The sequence below is a fragment of the Trichomonas vaginalis genome, chromosome II (genome assembly GCF_026262505.1).
Source record: "Trichomonas vaginalis G3 chromosome II, whole genome shotgun sequence".
Classification (NCBI taxonomy): Eukaryota; Parabasalia; order Trichomonadida; family Trichomonadidae; genus Trichomonas; species Trichomonas vaginalis.
The window spans coordinates 6,411,951-6,438,733 of NC_067204.1; the positions used below are offsets into that span (position 1 = coordinate 6,411,951).

At 31.5% G+C, this 26,783-nt stretch overlaps 14 protein-coding genes and 4 pseudogenes across 18 annotated transcripts, besides 4 other annotated features; 5 read left to right on the plus strand and 13 right to left on the minus strand.

Moving 5' to 3' along the window:
• Positions 1–5,537: part of a mobile genetic element that runs on past the window's edge.
• On the minus strand, positions 22–1,560 carry TVAGG3_0497000 (annotated as a pseudogene). Its single transcript has one exon. A coding segment is annotated over exon 1 (1,539 nt).
• Positions 2,206–2,790, minus strand: TVAGG3_0497010 (phage tail repeat-like family; the record flags this gene model as incomplete). Its single annotated transcript, XM_051236424.1, has 1 exon — positions 2,206–2,790. The coding sequence occupies one exon, from the start codon at positions 2,788–2,790 to the stop codon at positions 2,206–2,208; it is 585 nt and encodes a 194-aa protein (XP_051094248.1).
• Positions 2,810–2,962, minus strand: TVAGG3_0497020 (uncharacterized protein; the record flags this gene model as incomplete). Its single annotated transcript, XM_051236425.1, has 1 exon — positions 2,810–2,962. The coding sequence occupies one exon, from the start codon at positions 2,960–2,962 to the stop codon at positions 2,810–2,812; it is 153 nt and encodes a 50-aa protein (XP_051094249.1).
• Positions 2,982–3,383, minus strand: TVAGG3_0497030 (uncharacterized protein; the record flags this gene model as incomplete). Its single annotated transcript, XM_051236426.1, has 1 exon — positions 2,982–3,383. One exon carries the CDS (start codon positions 3,381–3,383, stop codon positions 2,982–2,984), a length of 402 nt encoding a protein of 133 aa, XP_051094250.1.
• TVAGG3_0497040 (uncharacterized protein) lies at positions 4,024–4,359 on the plus strand (the record flags this gene model as incomplete). Its single annotated transcript, XM_051236427.1, has 1 exon — positions 4,024–4,359. The coding sequence occupies one exon, from the start codon at positions 4,024–4,026 to the stop codon at positions 4,357–4,359; it is 336 nt and encodes a 111-aa protein (XP_051094251.1).
• A 138-nt stretch (positions 5,538–5,675) lies between the features above and the next one.
• Positions 5,676–6,414, plus strand: TVAGG3_0497050 (uncharacterized protein; the record flags this gene model as incomplete). Its single annotated transcript, XM_051236428.1, has 1 exon — positions 5,676–6,414. A coding segment is annotated over one exon (739 nt), but the record flags the coding sequence as incomplete, so codon positions are not given.
• Positions 6,415–6,527: 113 nt separating this feature from the next.
• Positions 6,528–6,770, minus strand: TVAGG3_0497060 (serine threonine-protein phosphatase family; the record flags this gene model as incomplete). Its single annotated transcript, XM_051236429.1, has 1 exon — positions 6,528–6,770. The coding sequence occupies one exon, from the start codon at positions 6,768–6,770 to the stop codon at positions 6,528–6,530; it is 243 nt and encodes an 80-aa protein (XP_051094253.1).
• An 18-nt stretch (positions 6,771–6,788) lies between these two features.
• Positions 6,789–7,151, minus strand: TVAGG3_0497070 (uncharacterized protein; the record flags this gene model as incomplete). Its single annotated transcript, XM_051236430.1, has 1 exon — positions 6,789–7,151. The coding sequence occupies one exon, from the start codon at positions 7,149–7,151 to the stop codon at positions 6,789–6,791; it is 363 nt and encodes a 120-aa protein (XP_051094254.1).
• Positions 7,152–10,434: 3,283 nt separating this feature from the next.
• Positions 10,435–10,973: a mobile genetic element.
• Positions 10,974–12,514: 1,541 nt separating this feature from the next.
• Positions 12,515–12,701: a mobile genetic element.
• A 439-nt stretch (positions 12,702–13,140) lies between these two features.
• On the plus strand, positions 13,141–14,165 carry TVAGG3_0497100 (annotated as a pseudogene). The gene has a single exon. A coding segment is annotated over exon 1 (1,025 nt).
• A 277-nt stretch (positions 14,166–14,442) lies between these two features.
• TVAGG3_0497110 lies at positions 14,443–15,202 on the plus strand (annotated as a pseudogene). The gene has a single exon. A coding segment is annotated over exon 1 (760 nt).
• A 994-nt stretch (positions 15,203–16,196) lies between these two features.
• Positions 16,197–26,783: part of a mobile genetic element that runs on past the window's edge.
• Positions 16,953–17,273, plus strand: TVAGG3_0497130 (uncharacterized protein; the record flags this gene model as incomplete). The annotated part of the gene is made up of 1 exon (XM_051236431.1): positions 16,953–17,273. The coding sequence occupies one exon, from the start codon at positions 16,953–16,955 to the stop codon at positions 17,271–17,273; it is 321 nt and encodes a 106-aa protein (XP_051094255.1).
• TVAGG3_0497140 (uncharacterized protein) lies at positions 17,678–18,784 on the minus strand (the record flags this gene model as incomplete). Its single annotated transcript, XM_051236432.1, has 1 exon — positions 17,678–18,784. One exon carries the CDS (start codon positions 18,782–18,784, stop codon positions 17,678–17,680), a length of 1,107 nt encoding a protein of 368 aa, XP_051094256.1.
• Positions 19,349–19,988, minus strand: TVAGG3_0497150 (annotated as a pseudogene). The gene has a single exon. A coding segment is annotated over exon 1 (640 nt).
• On the minus strand, positions 20,291–20,881 carry TVAGG3_0497160 (uncharacterized protein; the record flags this gene model as incomplete). The annotated part of the gene is made up of 1 exon (XM_051236433.1): positions 20,291–20,881. A coding segment is annotated over one exon (591 nt), but the record flags the coding sequence as incomplete, so codon positions are not given.
• On the minus strand, positions 21,433–21,831 carry TVAGG3_0497170 (phage tail repeat-like family; the record flags this gene model as incomplete). The annotated part of the gene is made up of 1 exon (XM_051236434.1): positions 21,433–21,831. One exon carries the CDS (start codon positions 21,829–21,831, stop codon positions 21,433–21,435), a length of 399 nt encoding a protein of 132 aa, XP_051094258.1.
• Positions 24,083–24,373, minus strand: TVAGG3_0497180 (uncharacterized protein; the record flags this gene model as incomplete). The annotated part of the gene is made up of 1 exon (XM_051236435.1): positions 24,083–24,373. One exon carries the CDS (start codon positions 24,371–24,373, stop codon positions 24,083–24,085), a length of 291 nt encoding a protein of 96 aa, XP_051094259.1.
• On the minus strand, positions 24,720–25,253 carry TVAGG3_0497190 (uncharacterized protein; the record flags this gene model as incomplete). Its single annotated transcript, XM_051236436.1, has 1 exon — positions 24,720–25,253. One exon carries the CDS (start codon positions 25,251–25,253, stop codon positions 24,720–24,722), a length of 534 nt encoding a protein of 177 aa, XP_051094260.1.
• Positions 25,659–26,486, minus strand: TVAGG3_0497200 (uncharacterized protein; the record flags this gene model as incomplete). Its single annotated transcript, XM_051236437.1, has 1 exon — positions 25,659–26,486. The coding sequence occupies one exon, from the start codon at positions 26,484–26,486 to the stop codon at positions 25,659–25,661; it is 828 nt and encodes a 275-aa protein (XP_051094261.1).

The following is a 26,783-nucleotide window of genomic DNA, read 5'->3' on the forward strand; positions in this document are numbered from 1 at the left end:
TATACTGTTTTAAAAACGTTTTTATTTCATGCAATGTTTTATTTCTGTGCCGTCTTCAAGTATGCCCCAGTACTTACGCTTGGAGAGGACATGAACTTCGGTGAAAATTTTGTCCAATTTGAATGACCCATCTTTTCACCGACCATTCCCATTTCAATGAGTTTGTTGTATCCTTCTTCGTTCGTCATGAGTGCGTCAATGTTTCATAGTAAACCTTCACTTTGGATTTGACTTCGGAGAAGAATTTGTTGTAGTTGTCAAGGATTGCCTTTGCGAACTGAGGGTAAGACCAATGTTCGACAATAGGTTTTAATGTGGTTACTAAGCCACTTTGACCTTGAGTGAATTCGTACTTCAAAACAAAAGGAGAAAACCTTTCAACAAAGTTGTCGACCTTCTCATAATGTTTACTCTTCATCTTTTGAGGTTTTTTAATGGAATATCCCCATGTCGAATTCATAAGCAATTTGAGTGTCATTGCAAGTTTGGGGTTTGAAGCTTTCCTAATATCATACAGTTGTTGTATGACTTTTCCAACTGTATAGTTCCTTCCCGGGAACTCACCATCTTCGTTTGGAATTCCAGTCGGAATATATTGGACAAACCTCATGTACGCAGCGTTAAGGTCGACATAGTATATTTTTTCATCTGAGTCGAACTTGTCGCAACCGATTGGTCCAGTTTGTGGAAATTCAAGTGAGTCTCTTATCTTCTGAGAAACTTCTCCTGTTATCTCATAAACATCGTCGAAGCAACCTGTTTCATATAAAACCTTCTGACCTAACTCAGATGCTCTCCAATACAATTTGACGTCAATTGGATGTCTCAATGGAAGTTTGTTTATAGCATCTTGAAGTTCTTGGAACCTCATTGGAAGTTCTTCTGGTTCAGGTTGGTATCCGAACATACCAACTCCTTGTGGAACTGTGTACTTCTTTTGTACTATAACTTTGTCTGGAACAACTTTTGGTCTTGCTAACAATGAAAAGTTTGTTTCGTCTTTTGGTACAAAAGTTTCTGTCAGCTTGTCATCTGGAATTGGTTCCAACAAACCTTTCTCGAAAAGAATGTTAACAGCTCTGACAATGTTGCACTTGCCTTTTCCGAACAATGGGTTTGTAAGACTTTCGTTCAACATGAAGTGGTTGTGGACAAGTACAATCTTCAACCATGGTAAGTCTTTGTCAACAACATAGTCGTCATGTGAAGAACCTTTAGCTGTAGGTATGTTGACTCGGATATTGACATTTGCCAACGGTGCAACTTTTGCCAATTGACCTCTGAGAATGTACCTTGTCTTCACACATGACTCAAGATACTTCATCTTCTCATCTGTAACAAGACCAGAGTTCCTGAGACATGTAAGAATACAAGGTTCATTGACAATTGTTTCAATTGAATTGTAAATTCCATACCTTGTCAAGTCAATGTCAGACTTATTTCTGAAGGGAAGTATCCAGCATGTTGTCTGACTGCTTGAGGGTTAGGTTGGTACCATTCGAACTTGACACTTGCAATTCCTTCAATTGCATTCAAAATGTCTGAGTCGGAGTCAACCATTTGTTCTCTTCTTTGTAGTCTTGAAAGCGTCAAGAAGTTGTGCGGCTGTTGTGACATTGCCATGTGCATAGTAAATGTGACCATCCAAATCTGTTATGGTTAATCTGAGATTGTGTCCTTTCTTATTTCCGTCTTGAATTGCAGCAAGTACACCCATGAAGCCTTCTTTGTTCTTTCCTTCGTCAAAGTTTACTGTAAAGGTTCGACCAGATGTAATTTGACTTCTAACTTCACGATACTTTTTCATATGCATATCTTGTTCTTTCCATGGGAGCATGTGTGTCTTCACCTTTTCCTTTATTTCCTTCTCAAAGGATGCAATTGTTCGTCATGTTTCCAGTAGAATCTGGCAAAGCCGTCGTGTCCTTCAACTTGAGGTTCACTAACATCGAAAGGCATGTCCATAAGACGTTCTTCTTCTAACCTTTCTAGTCTGTTTGGATAATTTGCACGTGCTGTTTCCAAATCCATTTCGTAGCGAAGACCAGACAATTTGTCATAGACTTTTATGGGTCTTCCCTTCTTATATTTAAACCTCTTCGAAACTCTCCAACCATATCTTTGCAACTCTGCTTTTATTCTAGCAGACTTTCTATCCATTCTATATGGGGGCATTTTTATAAAAATAAAAAAATGTTTTTTTCTTTACTTTACATAACCGCCTGCTGCCATAAGTCTTTGACGCCAACCCATACCAGCTAATGAAGGTTGACTTGGTTTAGTTTGGAAACTAAACTTTGGTTTTGGTTTATCTTCAGTTTTTGGTTTTTCTTCTTCTATCGGTTTTTCGTCACTTTTCGGTTTCTCTGACTTTACTTCACTTGCAGGAACAGTTGTGTCGTCAACATCTTCATAAATATCATATGCCATTTGTTTTTGTTTTCCTTTCAACTTTTTGTGTTTGTTGTAAAGTTTAGAATATTTCGACTCTAAGTCAATGAGATGTTCTATAATGAACTGTTGGTCAGTGAAGTAAACTTTTCCATCTGTTGTCTCGAAAGCTCCTTCAGACTTCAATATTTTATTTGTGAGAGTCTGTTTCTTTTTTGAGATACTAGCCGTTCCATTTTTATGAAAAGTGACTTTGTAGTTAGGGTTTGTATTTCCAGACCTGGCACTTTCTATTATTGAATTTTTCTCTTCATCTGTAAGTTCTTTGACAGGTTTTGACAATGGTTCTGAACTTTTTGTTTGTGGTGTCAAATCTACCGTTTCAACTTCTTCGGTCATTTCATCTCAGTAAAAAATTTTAGTTTGGTTTGTTTTCAACTGGTTGTTTAGGTTTTTTAAGTCGGTCTAAAACTTCCTGAGGTATAGGAAGAACTTGACAAACACGTTGTGTAACTGCTGGAAGCCGACAAATCCATCTTGAACCCATTTGTCTCAATGCTGTATTGTTCATTTCATCTCAGTAAAAAATTTTACATTCCCCAAGTTTGAGGCGGTTGAGGTTGGTTGTTGTTTACCCACTGTTGTGCATGGTTATATCCTCTGTTAAAGAATCTTTCACCTTGGTCCATATAGTGCCCTGCTTGGTTATAGTAGTCATTTGCTTTGTTATAGTAGTTTCCTGCTTGTCTTCCTACATTGTCCATCCATCCTTGAACTTTTCCTCTTGTTTCAGGATTTGGAATAAGATTTGTTGCATCTCGTGCTACATCCCAACCTTTCTGTACAGTTTGTATAATAGGTTGTGCTTTCTCTTTCAGTATACCTAATGTACTCAAAATCTTCCTTCCAATTCCAAATGCACCTCTGGCTATTGTTCCCACTGCGGGTAAAAATCTAGATGCGACTCCTGCTAATGCGCCAAATAAACGCATTTCTTATGGGTTAAAAATGACGATTCCAAACAAGGACCCCTATGTTTCTAAGGCAACAAAGAAAGCACTCATGGTAAAAATCTTTAGTTCAACACCAAATGCTTGGTTTATGGATATCTTGGAAAACATTCCGAGGTATAGAGAAGATGGACCACCATACTGGCTAATATTTGTCGGTCAAAACACAAGATACTGTGAAGCCATACCATTATGGTCCAAAAATATTTTAGATGTGAAAACTGCTTTGACAATATTCGTTGACAAATACCATCCAACAAAACTGACATCTGACTATGAAAGTTCTTTCAAATCAGACGATATTAAAAACTATCTGCGTTCAAAAAATGTAAACCAATATTTCATTGTCGACCAAAACCATTCTGCTCTTGGTGTCATTGACGGTTGTATAAAAATGTTAAGAGACTTAAACCAACCACAAGGTGGTGAAGCAAATGAAATGTCATATGACGACAAATATAGACACTTCTCCATGGCAAAGATGAGACAAGTTTTAAATATTTACAATAGCCGTAAACAAAAAGGTTTGGGAAACCACTCCCCCGAAGAAATGAAAAACAACCCCGACTTAGAGAAAGACTATATATTTAATAGTTTAGTCAAAAGAGACAAACAAGAAAGAATGCCGGGCTTCAAACTTCAGAAAGGTGACAAAGTAAAAATAGAAATACCTAAACGCGACCCATATGAAAATACTATTGACTATGACAACAATGGGAACCCGACAGGTACTCACGTTCGTGTTCGTAAAAATAGAAGAAAGTATACAAGAGAATATTATGAAGTTTTAGGCAAACATGGCAAAATGTACACACTGCAAGCAGAAGATAAAACTACTATTGTCAGACCTCGTTTCAAACTTGTCAAAGTTCAAGGTGGTATACTTTCAAAGACAGTTCCTAACAAATATAAGACAACTCCTGACGAATATGCTAAAGAAGTTGAAAATGACGACTAAGCATTTCTATACCATGCGTAAACTGTCATGTAAGGTGGCATGTAGTCTTTACTTTGTCCCGTTGTTTGCGTATACCCTGAAACGCGATGTATATGGTTTCCTCCTCCCTCAGTGTTACTCCAGTAACAATCTATAGCAAACTTAACGTTGTCTTTAACATCATATCCTTTACCTTTTGTCATTGCTGACCAATCCCAATATCTATGACTATGCCAACCTGCATTAGTTGTACTTAAATCTATGTAGTGACTGTGCGCAGGTAAATTTGCACCTGAAATCGTTTTACTTCCACCTGTTTCCTTTGAAGAGTTTGCACAATACAAAAACCTGTCGACTATTTGAGTCCAAGTTCCAAAACCAAGTACTACTTCTGGTCTGGTAGAGTTCATTGACGTATAAATAGAACCTATAGGATATACTGTTTGAAGTATTTCTGTCTTTAATGTTTGAAGCTCTGTTTTGTCAGCTTTTTTATCATATAAATCTTGAGCAGTGAATTTAACTTTGTTTTCATCCTCCATGACATAGACATTTCTACATCTAATGTATTTCATCGTCGTTATGTCATCATCCGATGTTAAACCTTGTGGAAAGTTAGGAGGTTTCCAATATAATGCATCCCCACCAGTTTCTTCAACCGTTCCTTCAATATTTTCTATACCAACAGTTGCGAAGAAATCGTGTGTATGTCCAACGTCACTTTTCCTGTTTAAGGTTTCTTGTAAGTTTGTAATATTTGCAATGGTATGTGTATGTCCAACGGCACTTTTCCTGTTTAAGGTTTCTTGTAAGTTTGTAATATTTGCAATGGTATGTGTATGAGTCTTTTTAGAATATTCTTTGTCAGCTCTTGTCACTTCACTTGACATTTTATTGTCAACATATGTTTTATCTGCTTTGTCATCTAACTTTTCTTGAAGTTCATCTACGTCATAGATGTTATGTGTATGATGTTTTTGTGGGTATGTTCTTTCTGTCCATGCGAGAATATAGTCTTTTGTTGCATCTACATACTCTTTGTCAGCTTTGTTGTCAATATCTGCTTTCAAAAGAAGTTCATCTATAGGTTTCTCGTTTAAAGTTCTTTTTGTTGGATTTATACAAACAGTATGGTTCTTATTGTCTTGAAACAGAAACTCATCTGTCATTGGGTTTAATGTCAGTTTTAAGTTTTCTTCTTTCAATGACTCAGATATCTTAGAATAGTTTGAAAAGTTTGTTGTGTTCTTATTTAGAGCTTGCAAAATGAGTTGTCGGTTGTGTTGTATCTCTCTCATAGACGCTGTTTCATTTGACATTTTTATTCTAGATAAAATATGCTTCCAATAGAAAAAGAAACTTCTAGAGTTGCTACAACTAAACCATTAGATGAACTTTTTACGAATGTCGGTCAAAAGTTTGAGACAGAGACCGTAAAGCATGAAGGCTATCGTTTTGACTACCCCTTAAGATGGTTAAGAGACCCATCCGTCACAAAAGCTATTGGCTTTCGTAGAATGAAGTTCATTTCAGAAGCCATACATGGTTTCCCATTTACGGTCGGTTTTGAAGTTCGATACTATAACAAAGAAAAACGTACGTATGAGAAATTTGAACAGGGAAAACTTTTACAAGTTAGTTTGCTTGTAAACTTAGAAACAACTCTTCAAGCTTTTCAAGAAAAAATAAACGATATCTATCTCGAATATGCAAAACAGTACAACATTGACGAAGGAGAGTACCATCTCGATATTATATATGACAGGAAAAATGCAACTGTTAAAATCAATAGAATAGAAGACCTTGGAGAAAACGTTTATATTTCTACAAAATATAACAACTTGGCATGGTATAGATTTTTGAGGATGTTAAATCAGCCTGCAGAATATCCAGTACACCCGGACTTTTATGAAGTCGAAAACCCTAATGGAACATATGAAAATGTTTTCGACTCAGATGCTATTATAGTTCATGCTTCATTTTCTGGTGCACAAAACTCTTTTTTATGCTTGGCAAATGACTTTTACGAAAAACCTACAAAGCTATATGAACCACCAAGTGGAAGTATTTCAGACTTTCAAGTATGGTTTACAACAGATGGAAGAAAGAGAATAGTTCCATTATACCATGCGTTTTACTTAGAACTTAGTTTCATATACAACTACTATCGAACGGTAAAAATATAATTTTTAATACGGTTGAGGTGTTGGATTTGGTTGCCAACTAGACTGTGGTGCAGGTTCAGGCTGTTGTATAACAGGAGCTTGTTCTTCTGGTTCAGGGTCTTTAGGTATAATACCAACAAACTGACCTACTCTTTTACCAATATTTTTGACTCCGTTCCAAATTCCTCTTCCGACAGATTTTATTCCATTCCATATACCTCTTCCAACATTTCGAAAGAAGTTTCCTATTCTTCCAAAGAAACCCATTTTACTATATGTAAAAATCTAATGTCCGCCTAGTCTCTTACGTTTCCTGTTGAGTTCCATAGCATTCTTTAACTGGAGCTCATACATTCTGTTTCTCCTCTGGTAGAAAACATATTCTGGGTCAACTCCTGTGTTCGCGTCATCTGCATAAAGTTGTTTATATCCCACTTCAGGGTTTGTATAAAACTCTTTCCATCTCATATTTGCATACCATGGTGGCAAACCTAACGCAGCGTCATTTGACATGGCAGTTTGCATTTGTACATCTGTTGGCACTTGACCATAGTTTGCCATTGCAGTTTGTATTCTAACTTCATTTGGAATATTCTCTGGGTTTGGTTGTCCAGGTTGCTGTGCATTCGCTAAGTTCTGTGCGTCCATTTAATATTAGATAAAAATATCTCTTACGAGTACATATGCTGAACATTTGCTGGTATTGGTTCATCTTCATATTCTCTATATCTTTCTGCCACGTCAAATAAGTAAATGACACAATGGAAAAAACCTAAAACAAGTAGTCCTATTTCAAACCACATTTACTTACCAATAAAATTTCTTTGTTATGACACTTTTTCCGGTTTATAGGACCTCTCTCATATTCTATCTTGTCATATCTAAACTCATAGTCATGTATGTCCTCTAACCATCTCATGACACTTTCCAAACCACTTTTATCGGATGTAAAGTAAAAGCATGGATGGTTATGTAAAACGTCTAAAGTTTCTAAAGAGTCTCTCAAAGTCCAGTCTACTTGGTATTGAAAATCGCATGTGTTATAGAACGGCGGGTCTACTATAAAGAAAACATTTTCGTTGTTTTTATATTTTTCATACAACTCTGTCCAACGACATCTCACAAACTCTATACCCTCAGTATATTTTTCTATGTCCTCTTTGAAAACCTTTGTATAGTTAAGATATAAAACGTTTGACATAAGTGTTTCAATGTCATGAACTCTTATAGAACCACTATATAATAGTCTAGCAGATATACTATCCCAGTCTATATACTCTGCTTTTTTCAAAACCTCTCTGACAGTATTTTTCTTATCTAATGGTATACGTTCCATCTTACCTATAGGTATCTTTTCTTTTAACTCTTTCAATATTTTGTTTGTGTCTGGTATATGTTTGAGACGGTTCATATAGTTGTCGAAGTCATTGCATATAATCTTTGAGTCAGGAAATATTGTATGGCACAAATGAGATATATAGAAACTTCCACCGAACAAATCTACAAATGTTAGACCATTCGGTAGTTTCTTAAGTTCTCTCAATAGAATATCTTTACATCTACTCTTATTTCCAAAGAAGGGTAACGGTGGTTTTGTAAAATTCATTTTATATATAATAAAAATGTTTTTTTCCTGAAAAGTGACAGAAAAGTGACAAAACATCTTCGGGGCTAGAGGGCGCAACGCGCCTGGAAGCCCCACTCCTTTTTTTTTTTTTTGTTTCCGATTTTTATTTCATCATTTGGTCCATAATTCATATTAAAATCAATTTTGCATTGATATAAAGAATTTGAAATCAATTCATCGATAAAATCTATATCAGCTTGAAAATTGTCAGCTTTTGAATAATATGATGGTTGCATATATTTTTCATATAAATTTGTTCGATATGAATAATCAACATTATTAATATTAAAACCAACTTGTTGGAACGCATAATCAGAAATGGTAAATAATGTCGACTCAAATTTAATATACACTATAAAATTATAGGCAAAAAATGCTTTAGTTTCAATCATCTTTAAATATTTTCCAAAATAAATCGAACAGTCCCTGAACCCAATGCCTCCGTTATAGCTTGTTAAATGAATTGCATATTTTTTTATTCTCTCTACTTTGGGAAAAGAGAAATTTCTAATACTACAAATATAAAATGTATATTCATCGAGAATTGAGCAATTAAAAACAACAGGCTCAATAAAATAGGAATACTGAAAAGCATATGGAGCTAATATTAAATTTTCATTTTGAAATGTGAGATTATAAAATCTAGAATGGTCAAATACTTCTTTTTCTATGGTCAAGTCTGAACAAATTAAATTCATGTTCTTAATCTCGCAATATGTAAAAGCCCATTTGCTTATTATTAAATTATCGGATTGAATATCCAATTGATGTATCGTTGAACCTTTAAAAGCCGAAGTGTTTATAAATTTAACATATGGTAATCTCAAATCAGTAATATCTACTCTAAAAAAGGCATTACTTTGAATTTTTCCGATTTTAGTTGTTGGGTCAACTATAAAATAAATACCTCGATGAACATAACTCCATTCATCTCCAGCAAATGCAAATTCATCAATATAACTATAGTTGCCGCTCAAAATAACGGTTAAATGTGCTCGCTGAAATACACCAAATTTGATTTCATTTAACAGAAATAAATTAATAGTTATATTATTATTACTACTTTTCCCAAAATCAGTAAATGCATATGCTTCAATTTCAGTTATATTATTTGAAAAATCTACACTCTCCATATTACCACACCTGTTGAATGCTTGATCTGAAATTTTAGTAAGATTTAATAGAGGCGGAAGGTGATGAATATTGTAGCAGTAAGCAAAGCATTGCATACCAATTTCAACAATATTTTCGCCAAATTCTATATTACGTAAATTCTGACATTGATAAAACAAGCATGCATTTAATATTGTTATTTCTTTACTAAGTCTGATTGATGTCATCTGCCCACAGTCATAAAATGCACCAATTCCAATAGATGTAACACTATCAGACATAGTAACATTTAATAATGACCCACAAGATGCGAATGCATAATCTCCAATTGAATTACAATTAGTAATAATAACATTCTTATATTGATAATTTCTATTATTTTTAAAGAAATTAGCTCCAATATCTCCATTTATTGTTAATTCATCAGTGCTTGTTTGAGTTACTGTTGTCAAGAGTTTTTCATAAATTTATTTTTTTTGATAAATTAGATAGAAAATGATCTTTAGATATTCCATCACTTAGTTTTTCATTCAAGATTCCATTTTCATTAAAATCATTTTATATTTTAAAACGACTTTTTAGTCTGAAGCTGAAAGAAAAAGTTAATTTAGAATTTTATGAAATACCACACTTTTTAAAAGTAATGAATTGTTATTATGTTTTTTTAAAATTTTTTATAGATGTCTTCCAATTTTTTTTGACATCATGGAGTATTTTCTCAAAATCAAATGATAAAGATTATTTAAAATGCAGTAAGTGTATTTCACTTGCTAAATTAGTCGTATGCTACTGTTGATTTTTTTAAAGACTCGTTGTAAGCTAAAACTTAGTAGTATGATAGGATGGGTTGTGTGACTTTTTTTGTAAACGTAAGAATTCATGCAATATCGAGCGATTTTGTATCATTTTTTTTAACATATGAAGTAAAAAATGTATGATTCTGACGGTTTTTATTCTTACGTTTTTGAATAAATCAAGATTTAAAAAATTTTCAAAATTGTAAGACATTTACACTCAGCCCATACATAATGAAATAAAAAATAAATCATTAAAAAATTAACATTAATTTTAAAATAATTTTTTTTATCTTTTATAAAAGAAGCTATATATAGATGATGTCAGATATTCCGCGATTAATTAAACATTGTTTAAATCCTGAATGGAATCAATGGAGTCATAATCAAAGACCTCATATACGAGAGAGTAAAAGAAATTAGAAATAATTATTTTCATGAATAAAAAATAAACTTTAAAAATTATGTCTTACATTTTTGAATAATTTATTTTTAATTCGTATGAAATGAGCGTCAAAACTAACAACGTTAAAAAATTAGGATTCACAAACGAGGAAATAAAGGATATATTAGATGAGATGTGTTATGAAGTTAGTAAATATTATTTAAGAAATTGTCAAAAATTTGCCGAGTTATTAAATGATTTAGATTATGATGGAAAAATGAATAAAGATGATGTTATAAATTTCTTATATCCCACATCTGAAGAAGAAAAACCAAAAGAACCTGATGTTTTCCCTGAATATTATGAAGAACGGATTAAAGATGATGATGAATACAATGAAATTGAAAGACTGGAAAAAATAAGAGATGAAATAGATGAAAAAATTAAGGAATTAAGAGAAGTTGAAAAATATAATGAAAATGAAGTAGAGGGTTTAATGAATATCCCAGCTTCAGAATCAGAAGTACAGAAATCTCATGAAGAAAGATATAAAAATTATGTCTCAGAATCAACACAAAATTTATTAGATGGTGAAATAGACGAAACACTTTCAGAAGAAGGTACTAAATTTATTCGTAAACATAAGTTACAATTTATTGATAATGAAGAATACCCCCGTATCCTACTTTCACCCCCTCTCGATTCTGAGAAATTCAAAAAAGCTCTTAAAAATGTGACATATGCAACTAATACGATTAAGAAAGAAGATCATGATATTTACACAAATTATTATTTAAATAAATGCACAGGTGTTGATAAAGTTTTTGATTTATTAGATAAAATATCAAAAGAAACCATTGGAACCTATAAAATTTTGTGTGATTGTGGTTTCATTATTGAAGATACCAATAATGTTTCATATGAAAGAACAGCACCGAAGGAAGACGAAGTTGAAAGGTCTATACCATTCGTTATTAAGAATATAAAAGATATGAAAACGTATAAGCATTATATTTATTCATTTATTTCAGAAAAAATGGAAGCAACCCATAAAACATCTTCTCATCATTTTATAGCTATTCATACATTCCTTTTCAAAGTTGTGAAATTAAATAAGACAGTAATTAGATTTAATGTATCAGGGTACGCATTCTTGAGTAAATTAAAATGTATTCGTCACGTCGCAGATGATAAAAATTTATGTGTTCTTAATTCATTTTATGGGCTTTAAAAAATAAACTTTATTTTTATTTATTTTTTAATTTTTTATTCTTATATAAATGAACAAAAACGGAACCGCTAAAATGAATGATAATCAAATTAGAGCAGAAAGTAGAAGGTTATTTAAACGCTTCTATAACATTCCTGATGGTGTTAATCCTAAAACTCGTAGAAGCTATTTAAATGAAGCAATAGATGCATATGAAGGGTTTGACATTTCATCAGAAAGTGAGAGATTAGCGAGAATGTTAAATGTTAATATTGATTTCTATTATTGTGATCCTCAACCAGAAGACGTGGACATAAATAAGGTAGACTTTCCATTAGTGGATTCAATAATGATAGATCCAGAATTTGAAACAATAAATATTTTATTAACACAGAGTCCATGTGGAAAACTTCACGCTGACAGAATAACAGACGTTGAAGCACTCACCGGCTATAGAGTTTGTCCATATTGTAAAGAAGAAGTTTATTCTATCCGTGATGATCCAGAAAGGAAAAACCAAAGAAGATTTTTAAAGCATTGTGAGAAATGTAAAGAAAATAATGGAAGATTAATTCAAGACGTTCAATTGCAAAAGACACAACAACCATATGCACCACATATTACGAAACAGAAGATATATCAGTGGTTATTAGCTCATAATTTGCAGGAATATTATCAACCGACAAGATATTATATTACTTTTGACTTTGAAACATTAGAGACTAAAGAAGAATTACAACTTTCTGAGTGTGCAACTTTGAACGCTTACTTAAAACCATTCATGGTATCATCAACGGTTCAATTAAACGATAAAACATATACGAGGAATTTTTGCTTAACTTCGAGTGATTCTTTTATTTCTGATTGGATTGAGTTTTTATTTTCAACCTGTTCATTAGTTGCTAAATCAAATATTGAACAATATGAAGAATTAATGAAGTCGCAAACGGACTCTTTGAGTCCTGAAGGTCTTTCAGACCAAACAGCGGGGACTTTGTCCCATACATTAAATGAAAAACAGAAGGAAGCATTTAAAGAACTTCTAGATGAGGAATTCAATAAAGTGAATATCATAGGTTTTAATTCGGGAAAGTTTGATTTAAATTTATTCTTCGTGATTTAAACACTGCAAAATGGAAAATAAAATCAATGCTGGGTTCTTCTTCTCAATTTAAGCAAGTCATTGTAAAGAAAACAAACGCTCCATATGAATTGAGATTTATTGACATCAGAAATTATATAGCGGGTGGGACATTAGACCAATTCACTCAAGATTTCGGAAACAATAAATCACGTGTTAAATCCTTTTCCCTTATCAATTCATCACGTGGGAAAATTACGAAGAAGAATTATATAAAGTGGAACCATTCACTCAAGATTCATTTTATTCAGCATTAACTCAAGAAACTATATCAGATAGTGATTATCAAATATATCTCAATGATGCTAAAAATTTTAAGAATAGATTAGAATATTTTATTCATTATTGCAATAAAGATGTTGAAATTATGATTGACCCAATCGATAAAATTATTGAAGAAACATTTGTTTATAAAATTGATATGCTTCATAATCTTTCTTTATCATCGAATGCTTCAATGATTCGTTACGCTTTAGCATATAAAGACTTTAATCCTAATGAAAAATATCCTGAGGAAGAGATAGAATCAAGTTTTGAATTAACGAAAAAGTATTGGAAATATAAAATTGAATCATATAAGAAACAAGATGAAAAAGCAGAAAGAGATACTAAAAATAATGTTTCAATGGATGATTTTCAATACTATCACGATTTAATCCTTTCATCTAAATGCAAAATGTGTGGTAAAGCGTTTACATATGCAAATAAACCAACATTGGATAGAATCGATAATGAAAAACCACATACCAAAGAAAATTGTCAGTTAATGTGTTGTTATTGCAATGTCGTAAAATCAAATAAAGATGAAGATGTTCAACGTTTAAGAATCAATTTAAGAAATTAGCATTAAAAAATAATTTACCAATGACTTTAGATTCAGTTGAAGCTTATCACATTCTCCGTAATGGAATTACTGGTGGTTTATCAAATGTTCAACATAGAGTAAATCTTAAAGGAATCACGCACATTAATAAACTTTCATATAATCCAGAAACTAAAACTGTATCAAATGAGGACACCCAACATCATGACTCATTTCGTTGGTGTTGATTTTAATTCATTATATCCTTCATCATTTTCATCTAATCCTCATGATTTCATTCAATATACTGACCATAAAATGTATATGCCGGGAAGATTGAATGGTGTTATCATTTGTGATACAGCAACAAAGAAAGCAAAAGCACTGGGAATAATTAAGAAGAAAAATACTTTATTCGTGGCTGAAGTAAAGGGTCACATTGATGAAAAATACATTAATGATTACATAAACTTTTTACCGATAATAAGAAACTTAGATATTATCACAGATGAAAAAACAATTGGCAGTTTTATGTATAATTACATGAAATCAAACAATCTACCAGTTGACCAGAAACAGAGAAAATTAACTCAGTTAGCATCAACACACAACCAATATCAACCATTTTCTTCTTATTATCTTTGGTATCTAATAGACAGATTTCATTTTATCATCGATGATATTCAATCAATTTTAACATTTACGAAAAACACTTGTTTTAATGAATTTGCGAACGAATTTATGAACGAAAGACAAAAGGCTGAATTAGAAGGAAATAAAGGAAAAAGTTTATTTTGCAAGATTTCACTTAATGGATCATATGGTTACGATGCAATGAATACACAAAATTACGCAAAGACTAAAATAATGAATGCACAGAAGGCACGCGTTGCATGTATGTCAAATAAGTTTAAAAACATAAGAGAAATAGGTGAAGATACATATCAAGTGATGCTTAAAGATAGATTTTATAGATGTGATACATGTTTACAAGAGGCATTCTTCACTTTAGATAATGCTAAATACTGGTATTTGGTTTTCATTTATGATTTTATGTATAAATGCATGAATGTTAATCGTTTTCATTTCATTGAAGGTGATACTGATTCATCTTATTGGGCAATCGCTGGCGACCCAAATCTTCCTAACACTCAAGCATTTCAAGCAATTGTTACCGATAAACAATTTTATGATAAAAACATTTTCAAATTCGCACCATTTGATTTCTTCTGTTTTGATGAGAAATTTAAACCTAAATTAAAGAATAAAGCTGAAGAAAAAGCACATGAGAAGAAGTTATTGGGTTTAGCAATTGAGAAACAAGGTGATAACATGGTTGGCTTTATGTCCTAAATGTTATACATCATTCAACGGTTCAATTGATGGAAGTGATTTTAAAAAGATTGCACAAAAAATGAAGGGTGTTAGTTTAAGACAAAATAAGCAATTAACACCTAAAAAATATTTGGATATAATAAATGATAAAGTGATATTTGATGGTCAGAATATTAATTTACAACTTAAAAACGGGTCAATGACTCGCTTAACAATCGGTAAGACTGCATTAACAGGAGCACACACTAAGGCTGTATGTTGTGAAAATGGATGTTGTATGCCATTTATTTAATACAATTTAAAAACGTAGGGGTTGAGTCATGAATTTAAAATTTTATTTTTAATAAAATGCCACAGAAGAGACAAAAGGAACCGTTAATGATGCGATTCAATATGTAAATAATGGTTTTGATACTATGATTCAAAGAGGTGGGCACCCTTAAAACATTGATTTTATTTTTATATAAATGGATAATGTAGATTTAGAAATTTTAATTGATGATTTAGTATTTAATCAAAATTTTCTTGATTATTACGATTTAAAATCATATCTCCAAAAACATAATAACAATATAACGGGTGATGATATGGAATATTATTATCCATATTATAAAAATGAAATTTTGAAATATCATAATAAAATAATTTCTGAAATTAAAGACAAAATTAAAAATAATGAATATACAAAGGGAAAAACTAAATCACAACTTAAACAGTTGAAAGATTTCAAAAATAAAGTATTAACAGAAGAAGATATTGATGAATTATATAAATTATATAATCCTGAGCCGCAAAAGCCAAAGCCGAGGTCTAAAGTAGCAAATGTTCAACAGCTAAAGGAACAAAACGCCCAGGTTCTTCAGACCATAAATGATGCACAAGCTTTAATTTATGATTCATTAGTTAAACCATATTCAGCCCGACTTTTAAATGAAGATCAACTTTTGGAATTCATCCTTCAACATAAACTCGAAGCGGGAAAGTATATCAAACCTTTATATACAGCATATTTAAAACAAATGAATAGAATACATCCAGAATTAATGAAGGGGGGAATGAATTCCAAAACTTCATCATCCAAAATCAAAGCAGATAAAATTAAACCACTTGCAACACCAAAACCTCCAACGACAGTACCGCCTCCTCCTTCAGTTAATCCTTCATCATTCACTTTATTATATCCATTTCAAACATTAAAGAAGCAAAAAGATTTTAAAAAGGATTTCAAAATATTAAATAAACCAACTGACCCAAAAATTCAACCGTTAAAGGAAAAATTTAGTCGCCCTTCATTTGCACCATATCCATATTCATACGAAATCGATCATTTAGAATATTCAAAAGGAAACGTTACTTATTTATTTGCCATTAACATTAACACTAGATATTTATATTGCATTCCGGTGAAAGGGAAAACAGAACAGGAAACAAGAAGAGCTATACAATACTTACTAGATCATGAAAGAGTAGATAATATAAGGGGTGATGGTGATAAAGGATTTCAGGCAGCTATGGCTCATTATTTCCCACAAATTAATTTTTACTTCTCATCTTCTCCATATACGTTTCATAATAAAACAGTTGATGCGGTAATGAGAACTCTTAGAGATGCGTTAGGGGTTAACGGTCAGATATACTGGGATGGAAATCATGACTCCATCATACAACAGTTAGTATATTATTACAATAATACATGGCATAGAACTATAAACATGAAACCAGTGGAAATGAAAAATGATATTTCAAAAGAATGGGAATATATTAGAAAGCAAATGGAAAGGTTAAATGATGTTAAACGTGAACAAATTAATTCGGGGCTCATGAATTTTAAACAAGGGATAAAGTTTTGATTCATCTCGATTATGGAAAAACTGATAAATCAATGACAAAAAGAAGACGAAGATTTGACACAATAGCTGAATTTGTTAGATATATTAACGGCAATGCATTAGTTGAAGTTGACAATAAATTAATAGAAATTCCGATTTATTTTATTACTCCATTATATTTAAATAATATTTAATTTTTTTAATTCGTAAGAAATGAGTGACAACAAAGCATCCAAGAGTCCTGATTCAATTAAGATTCAGAGTCCAGACGATGAATATAAAAAGAAACTAAACAGAATTAAATCAAAAATATGCTATTACAAAAAGAAGCCGCAATGCGGTGGGGCTGATGCCCATAAAACTAATGGAACTGAAAACGATGAAGAGAGGAAAGAAATAATCGAAAAATTAGAAACTTACCGTTCAATCCTTAAACTGGGTGAAGCAAAAATAAAAGAATTTAATAGAATAAATAAATTGATTGGAAGAGATGAATTTAATAAAGATGAATTTTTAAACTCAATCCAAATTTAATTTTTATTCCTCTTCGACAACGTCTCGAATAACTGAAGGTGTCACTATGTCACCATGTCACCAGATTATTTAACTTCTTTTAAAAAGTGTGACAACATGACATTTTGACAACACAGCGGGACGAAAGGAGGAAGGCATTTATGAATTATTTTTGAATAACTGAAGGTGTCACTATGTCACCATGTCACCAGGTTATTTAACTTCTTTTAAAAAGTGTGACAACATGACATTTTGACAACACAGCGGGACGAAAGGAGGAAGGCATTTATGAATTATTTTTGAATAACTGAAGGTGTCACTATGTCACCATGTCACCAGGTTATTTAACTTCTTTTAAAAAGTGTGACAACATGACATTTTGACAACACAGCGGGATTAATGCAAAAATAAATTCAAATCATACTTTATAAAGCTTCATTTACAGGTATTTCATCGTCAGTAAATGAATCCTCATTATCGTTTGGTTCAACCTGTTTATATAATCCTTTCATTTCTTCTTTCAAAACATAACACCATGTTTGTTTACCATCTATTCTTCTCTGTTTCCTATCACATTTATCCTTAATGCTCATTTGGAAATTCTTGTCTTTCATGTCTGATGGTTTGCAGAATAGAGCATTTTTACACGTCATACCTGCACACAATTCATCATAATGTGTATTTATCCATACATCTAAAGGATTTGTTGATAACTCGATTAAATCTTGTTTGGCTTCAGTCATCGGTATGATTCGTACATTAAATGATGAAAGGTCATATTGCATAAAATACGTCAGTAAATTATCATAAAATTCCTTTGTGCATGAATTCATTAAATTCTTGAAATAATCAAATTGACCCTTAAATTTACCATTAACTCTTAAAACTACGTATCTTCTGTCTCCAACTTCAATTTTGACAGGGTAAACGTTATTAGTTACGAAAATGAAGTTTGCAACATTCTGAGCAGTTCTTCTGGGTTGATTCTTTTCATTAATTCTTATCTCATTATCCGTTATAATTGATTTCAAAGCGTTGAAGTTTGCGAGTCTGTCTTCACCAACATTCTTGAGTTCATTAAGTACAAGAAACATTTTATTCTCAACTACTGAGTTGAAATTACCCGTTAGCTCACCTATTTCGGTAATGTTTTTACATGAATAACCAGCGAGAAGTTCAGAAATAATGTCTGTAAATCTGTTTTTACCTGTTCCCTGAAGTCCTTTCAAAATAATTGCTGTTTCATTCTTGATTCCAGGATGTTGAATCATTGATGCAATCCAGCCGAGAAGGTATTTATACACTTCATCGTTATTATCACAAATGGCTTCTTTAATGAAATTCATAAACATCTCAATTTTTGAGTAATCTGGCTTTTCGAGAACGTTGTATTTATAACCTTGAAACGTTGAGAAAACATCTGGAGAATCAGATTTAAAGCAAACACCCTTAACGGTTAATGAAGACAATTGATTTAGTAGTACGTCCCATGCTGTTATTGTTTTACCTTCTTCTTTAAATAATTTAATCATTTTGAGTGACTCTTTCATGTTTGATTGAAGAACGAATGATATTTGATTCATTTTGTCGTGTATGTTGTAATCTTTCTGAATGAAGTATTTGTTTCCACAATCTACAAAACGGATTACACGTGATAAATCCTCAATTACTTCAGAACTGTTTTTATACTGATGATTTTCAGCCTTGCGTCTAATATCTGTTATCAAAAACGAGTCATCAAGTTTTATATCAAATGTTATTTTTGGCTTACGTAATAAAGGTAAAACATATTCATCATAATATTCTTTTTGATATAGTTTTAGAATCTTCACTAAAACAAATGGAGAAGTCATTAAATGTGCATATCTACTACGTGCTTTTTCAAAATTACTTTTTGCATTTTCTGTTAAGCTGCAGAAGTTATAAACGTTATCGTATGCTTCATTAATTAAATGATCCGGTAACGAATTAATAGCTTGAAACAGTGTGAATAATGTTATTTCTTTTTCTAAATTCATGTTTCCACCGTCATTATGTACTTCAAAATCACTAATACCATCGACTATGCTCTGGGCAAGTTTATCGTCAATGTTTACATCTTTGTTTTCATTCGTGATAGTCTTTATTTCTTCGTTCTTCTGTTCAACTCTTACCTTAATATTCAAATCATTTAATATATCATTCACTGTTCTAGTTAATGTTGAATCATAACTTCCACGAATGAATGAGTATGTATTGATTGGTTCTGTTGCATTCTTGCGAACTCTTGAATCAGCCATGACTACTAAGAACGCTTTGAATCATCATAGAAGTCATTATATCAATATCATAATCATTGCAGGAATAACATTTAATCATTCTGTTCGAAACTGCATAGAAGAAATTAGTGTTGCAATAAATGTGAAGACCTCCTGAAGCGGTTTTAACGATAACATCTTTATCCGAAAGTTTTGATAAAATATCTTTTCTAACTGTTTCTTTAAGTTCATCATTGTACGATTTATTGATATCAACATCTATAATCGTTAAATTTGAAATTTTATTTACTAATAAAGCCATACCAGTTTTCCTTCCTCTTCCTCCATCATGTTTGAGGTAGTTATGTAAATCAATCTTGTTTTCACCAATTCTTTCGTTGAGGGTTTTAGTTTCTGCCACAACTAATTCCTCAGCTAATGAATCAATAACTTTTTCATCAGAAATGATATAGTTGCTGTTGTTGTTTGTTGCTGTCATTTATATAGGAATAAAAAAATAAAAATAATTTTAAAACTAACTTTATTTTTGGGCTGCATCAAATTTCCAGGAATGTTGTCAAAATGTCATGTTGTCATCATTTTTAAGAGAAGTTAATTAACCTGGTGACATGGTGACGTAGTGACACCTTCAGTTCTTCAAAAATAATTAATTATTGAATAACCTAAAAACATGAGACTTTGTCTCCGGACTCTTTGAGTCACTTAACGATAAAATATATTTTTGGGTCATGGGCTATGCCCCGCCACGTTGCGTCTTTATGACAAAAATAAATGGTTCATTTACTCACAATATTTTTGTACAAAACGACCCCAAGCTTTTAACTTCTTTTCTGCAGCTTCTAATGCTATCTTAGCGAGTTCATATTCTCTAAATTCTCTCTTTAAATTTTCTTGTTCCCATTGGCCTAGTTCGAATGGAGAATCTCTATAACCATAACATAACTCACGTTCATGTTCTAATTGTTTTTCGCGCATTTTTCTAACTTCTTGTTCGAACAAAGGTTTAGCATTCTCTACTGTATCTTCAAGTTCTTCTTCATCTAATTTCTCATGAACTTTCTTGTCTATGGAGTCCATAATTTTTCCAACTGCTATGCAATATTTTGGAGAAGCCCACATTGCTATATAGTTTATAAGTCTTGGGTCTACATACGTTCCTCTAACTTGTTTGATTTCATCAGGAATTCCTGCATGAATTTTGTATAAAAAGCAACCGCCGGAATTCGGACTGTTGCTATATTCTTCACAAAATGCCTTATAATACTCTTCCCAGGACTTATTTTCCAACAACTTTCTAAAGTCTTTCCTAAACTGCTGACACATATTTGTTGCATTAATGTAACCATCCTTGTCTCTACGTAAGACTTCAATACCGTTATAAGTGCCTTTTGTGAATGTTTCGCCATTAGATTTGTTCGTGAATGTTTTTGCTTCGACTGACATTTCTGTTCTTACATACAAAATAAAAAATAAAAATAATTTTAAAACTAACGTAAACATTTATTTCCAGGAATGTTGTCAAAATGTCATGTTGTCATCATTTTTAAGAGAAGTTAATTAACCTGGTGACATGGTGACGTAGTGACACCTTCAGTTCTTCAAAAATAATTAATTATTGAATAACCTGAAACCATTAACGTAAACATTAACGTAAACATTTATTTCCAGGAATGTTGTCAAAATGTCATGTTGTCATCATTTTTAAGAGAAGTTAATTAACCTGGTGACATGGTGACGTAGTGACACCTTCAGTTCTTCAAAAATAATTAATTATTGAATAACCTGAAACCATTAACGTAAACATTAACGTAAACATTATTTCTGCAGTTCATCCATTACTTCATTACCTAATTAATTACAGACATAAAATATATTTAGTTCATTCGGTAAGCCTTGACCCAAAAGTCTGGGCTCAAGCACATTCAATGAACGCGGTACCATGCGAATACAGTCACAAATGGTGGCATGTAATCTTTACCCGAGCCTGTTGGATTTGTTGTGAAAGTGTGTGAATGATTTCCTGCGGTTCCACAGAAAATACCTGTGCTTGAATCTACTGGGTCAGTTGAAATATCAGATCTATTCATTCCCTGTCTATTCGAACCCGCTGCAAGATTTATATAACCTCTTTTTGTTATTGAATGTGAATGATTACCTGTTGTGTTTGTAGTTCCTGTATGAGTGTGCGGTGGAAGGTTTGCTTCTTTAATTTTCTTCGAACCTCCTGTTTGCTTTGAATATCTAGCACAGTATAAGAATTTATCTACAATCTGCTTCCACGTACCAAAACCTAAAACTGTTGCTGGATTTGTTGAATTCATTGACGTATAAATAGAACCAACAGGATATAATGTTTGAATTATTTCATTTTTCATGCTTGTAATCACATCATTTACTTCCGACTTCTTTGCATAATTTTCATCAACATAAGTTTTATCTGCTTTAAGATCTAAACATCCTGAAACCCATTCTGTATCAGCTTTAACTTTAAAAGTCTCAAATGTCCATTCATGATACCATTCAACCTTTTCTTTAATTTCATTATCTTTTTCATCAACATAAACCAAATTTGCCTTCTTATTTAACTCACTATCCACGTATTCCTTATCTACCTTCTTCATTATGTCGTTTAGGAAACCTTCTATGAATTCCTCATTTAAATTAAATCTTCCAATCTTCAAAACTTTAGGAAATGCATTTAATGCGTAATATCTCTGTTCTTCTGGTGGAATTGATGTTATATCATCCGTTATTCCTTTAATTTTTGAATTCATAAATAAAATTTCTTTTATATTTGATATCACTGCACCACCTTTGCAAACGAATTCGAAATGTTCATTTTTCAATACTATCTCCAAATCTCCATATTTCAACCTTTGCGTTTGTTCTGCTGTCTTTGAATTATATGCATATATGGCGTATGTAATGGTCTGAAGGACCTGGGCGCTTTGCGCCTTAAGTTGTTGTTGTTTAATCATTTATTATGATTTAAAAATAAATATTTAATCCGTTATCTCATCGGCTATTTTCTCTATTTGAAATTGCCATAATATTTCATTCATAAATTCTAAATCACAATCAAATAGGTCAGTTATTCTAAATTTAATATTTGATAAATCTTTTGAATGAAGAATAAATGAATTCCCGGATAATTGAAACGGATATGATAAAGAAAATGTGTTTAAGTTGATGGATAAAATGTTTTGTATTGATGGGTAAGAGTTAGGGTCTAATGTTTGATGTGAAAATCTCATTGGGGTATTAACTTTATCACATTTGATTAAAATGAAATTGGAACCAGTGTCAGAATACAAAACATCCCCAACATCTTTTTCAAAATTTAATATCCCCAACAATGAACGAAGATGAGGAGTACAAAATTTAATTTTCAGCGGGAATTTAATAAGGTTATTTATTTCATCAAGTTCAAAAAGTTTATCGGGTTTTGATTTAAAATTTTCTTCATACCATACGATAAATGATTCATTTAAATAACTTAAAATCATGTTAATATCCCATTTCGCTATCACATTATTTATATACATATCATACGTTTTTTCAGGGTCATCTTTAATAAATGATATATAATCTGAAGGGTCTAAAAGAATGGGATTAAATTTACCACTCACAGAAACGAGAGTAACATTATAAATTCCGCTAACTGTTAAATTTAATTCACAGTTATTATTCGAAATAATATTGATAATTGACATTTTTTATTACGATTAAAAAATGGTAAAACGTTATTTTCCAGTGATAAATAAAACTAGAATAAGATTACCTCAAGAATTCATAAATTCAACGAATAAGAAATTCATTCATGTTATAAATTTTAGTGTTTTCAGAAAATATGAGTCAATGTCATATTCATCAACAGGTTATATTTCACTTCATTCAAATTTAGTTCAATCAAACCCATATAATGACCATTTCATAAGATTTTCAGATGGTATTAAAAATGTAATTGATAGATTAAAATATGAACAGATTGACAATATCGAATTTTTGGAATTTTGGTTTAAAGATCCCGATGGAAAAAAGATTGAAGTTAAAGATAAAGCTGATACTATAACAAAAACAATTACAATGACCGATCCGGATAGTGGGGAACAAAAAGAAATAAAACAAACGATAGAAACTGGTGAAAGGTCAAATATTATTGATTATGATTCAAAGGATTATTATTCGATAATGTTAATGCTTGAATATTAAATAGCCTTAACAAAGAATTTTTCAAGTGATATTTTATATTCATCAACTATTTTATTATAAATATCATTATATGTTAAATGAAGTTCAGTTGTTGTTCCGTTCTTTGATATCTTAATTGTGCTAATATCCTTTATAGGATTTATTTTTGCAACTGTTCCGCAGCATGAAACCTCATCATCTATGAAAAATTGAATCTTAACGTCTGAATCTTGAACATCACAAAGAATGGCGATAATGTGAATTAATGATTCATAAGGTAAAATAATTAAACCGGATTGGTCAATTAAATTTATTATTGAATCATAATTATTAATTATTATATCACGGTAAATTTTCATTAATTCAGAATTAATGTCTATTTTATATGGGTTCTCGATGTTTGATGAAAGAGGCGGGGGGGTATGTTGGATAAGTGGGAATTTCAACAGGTTCTTTACCAGGTTCAGATAAAATGATTGGGTCTTCATTCTCCTCATTCTTCGGTAAGTCATGAGTTAATAAATTTGGTTGAGTTGCTGACCTTGTTAATTCAGGGCTAACATTAACTTTAACATTTTGAATAATTCGTGATTTATCATCATTTACGTTATAACCAACCGTAATCTCTGCTTTTGCGTTAGTGTTCTTTTGACTAGTAAAACGTCTTCTCATTTATAATCGAATAAAAAAAATATATTTAAACTTTTATTTTACTGGAACTTTTGACTAGTAAAACAGTCAGAATTCTTAACAACCGCCGGGTTCAGATAAAATGATTGGGTCTCCATCTTCTTTATTTTGCTCTCCCCCTGTTTCGGTAAGTCACGAGTTAATAAATTTGGTTGAGTTGCTGACCTTGTTAATTCAGGGCTAACATTAACTTTAACATTTTGAATAATTCGTGATTTATCATCATTTACGTTATAACCAACCGTAATCTCTGCTTTTGCGTTAGTGTTCTTTTGACTAGTAAAACGTCTTCTCATTTATATTCGAATAAAAAAATATATTTAAACTTTTATTTTGCTGGAACTTTTGAATCTATTATTCCCTGTATTTGTTCATGAAGTTGATTTTTAGCTGTTTCATCGTAATTAATAGACCTAATATATTCATTAATTGCATTCTTATAATCATCTGATTTCTCAAATTTTCTTTTATCTGATTCCTTAACTAAATCATAAGTTAAACCACGTTGCTGATATAATGGTTTCTTAATTAAATCTTTGAATGCTTGAGATAAAGCACCTGATGCAATTCTTGCTACTATAATTGGTTGGAATTGCTGTTTAAGTTCATCTTTAACATTTGCGAAAACTGGATCGAATAAAGCAACTTTAAAGAATTTCTTAGCTGAAATTTCAGGTCTAATATTTGCATATTTACCATCAAACTGGTTAGAATATCGTGGTAATCCATCCGGTCCCTCTTCAATAGCATTTAATTCTTCATTGAAATAAGAATATGGATTATGACGGTATGAATTAATTGGACCATTTTCACCTTCTCTAATGTATTGTTTAACAGCTTTTCCATTTTCATCAAATTGCATAGGATAACTTTCATTATATGCTTTACGTTTAGGATAATCAGATATAGTTAATTTATAACCATTTATGACTTTAATATTACCTTGACCATCAGTAACGAAAACTTCATTTATACCATCAGGTTTTCCATTTGGACCCGTAATGTCTGCTTCGTGTGCTTCCCAATTTGGACCTTGACGTTTGGCATATGCTTGAGCTTCTGGTAATGTTAAAACGTTTCTCATTTGTTTAACATCTTTTTGAAGACCAGCAACAATATGAACTAATTCTTTCATTCCATCAGGAACTTTCATAGTTCTATTATATGCACCCTTTTTGTTTGTTCCTTGTTTTAATGAACCTGTAGAAGATTTGCCATTTCTGTCATGTTTAATTATAAATAAAAAATAAAAATTAATTATAAAAAGTTAATCAAATTTAACACTTCCTTTATTTAAATCAACTATTATTTTTCCATGTTCACCTAATTGCTGATATTGTGTGTAAAGTTCATTAATGCTCATTGGTAAATTCACTTGATAAAGCATAACGTTCAACTGTTGACGACTAAACCCACTGAAAATGAAAAGTGTTGATAGATTTGATTTAATGTTTGTGCTTAATGCTTTGAAGTATTGAACAGCCATGAAGAATGAACACTGAATGTGTCGACATTGAGTTAATAACTGATTAAAATATGATTTCTCATTTGTTATTAGTTTTGATTTCACTGCATCATCTAGAAAAATGAGTGAATGCAAAAATTCTCTATCAAAATTTGAAATAGAAAGTGTTTCAAATAATTCATCCCGTTGTTTATCAATAATTTTATCCTCTAATCCTTGCTTCTTGATTGTATTATATAATTCTTTATACATTAAAAAGTTTTTTAAATAATCTTCTGCTTCTTCTTGTGATAAATAAATAATTGGAATTTTGATTAAATGCTTTAAAGATTCAAATGTATCATCTGAAGGTGAACCTGAACGGTTGATATAAATTAACACATGTGAATAGGGGGAAGTGTTAGCAATAATGATAATTTGTTTTAATATCGTTAATGTTTTACCTTTATTTTGTTTACCAATTGCTGCAGTGATTGAATTTAAGTAACATTCAGAATATGGAATTTTCATTAATTTTTCCTTAGATAGAGCATTTCTATTATCACTCAATGCTTCATTAATCATATCATCTACGTATGTATTATATACTCCCGCTAATTCTTCATAAGGGGTGGATGAATTTAAATCCATTTAATCAAAAATAAATTTATAATTTTAAACATTTCTATTCATCAATATTTCATCATATGAACTTCTATACTGTGGTGGTGTACCTGTTGGATGATATTTCAAACCTTCGTCCGGTGTCCATGTCCAATATGTAGTCCTAGTAAACCAAACCTGAGGAGGATTTGTCACCTTTGAACAGTAAGTGTCATTTTCACCCTGAATGATTGGATAAGCTTTCACTTGTACTGTAACTTGTGAGTTGAAAGTTTCTAATCCATCAAAGAATATACCCGCTCCATCACGTTGAACTGGAATAGT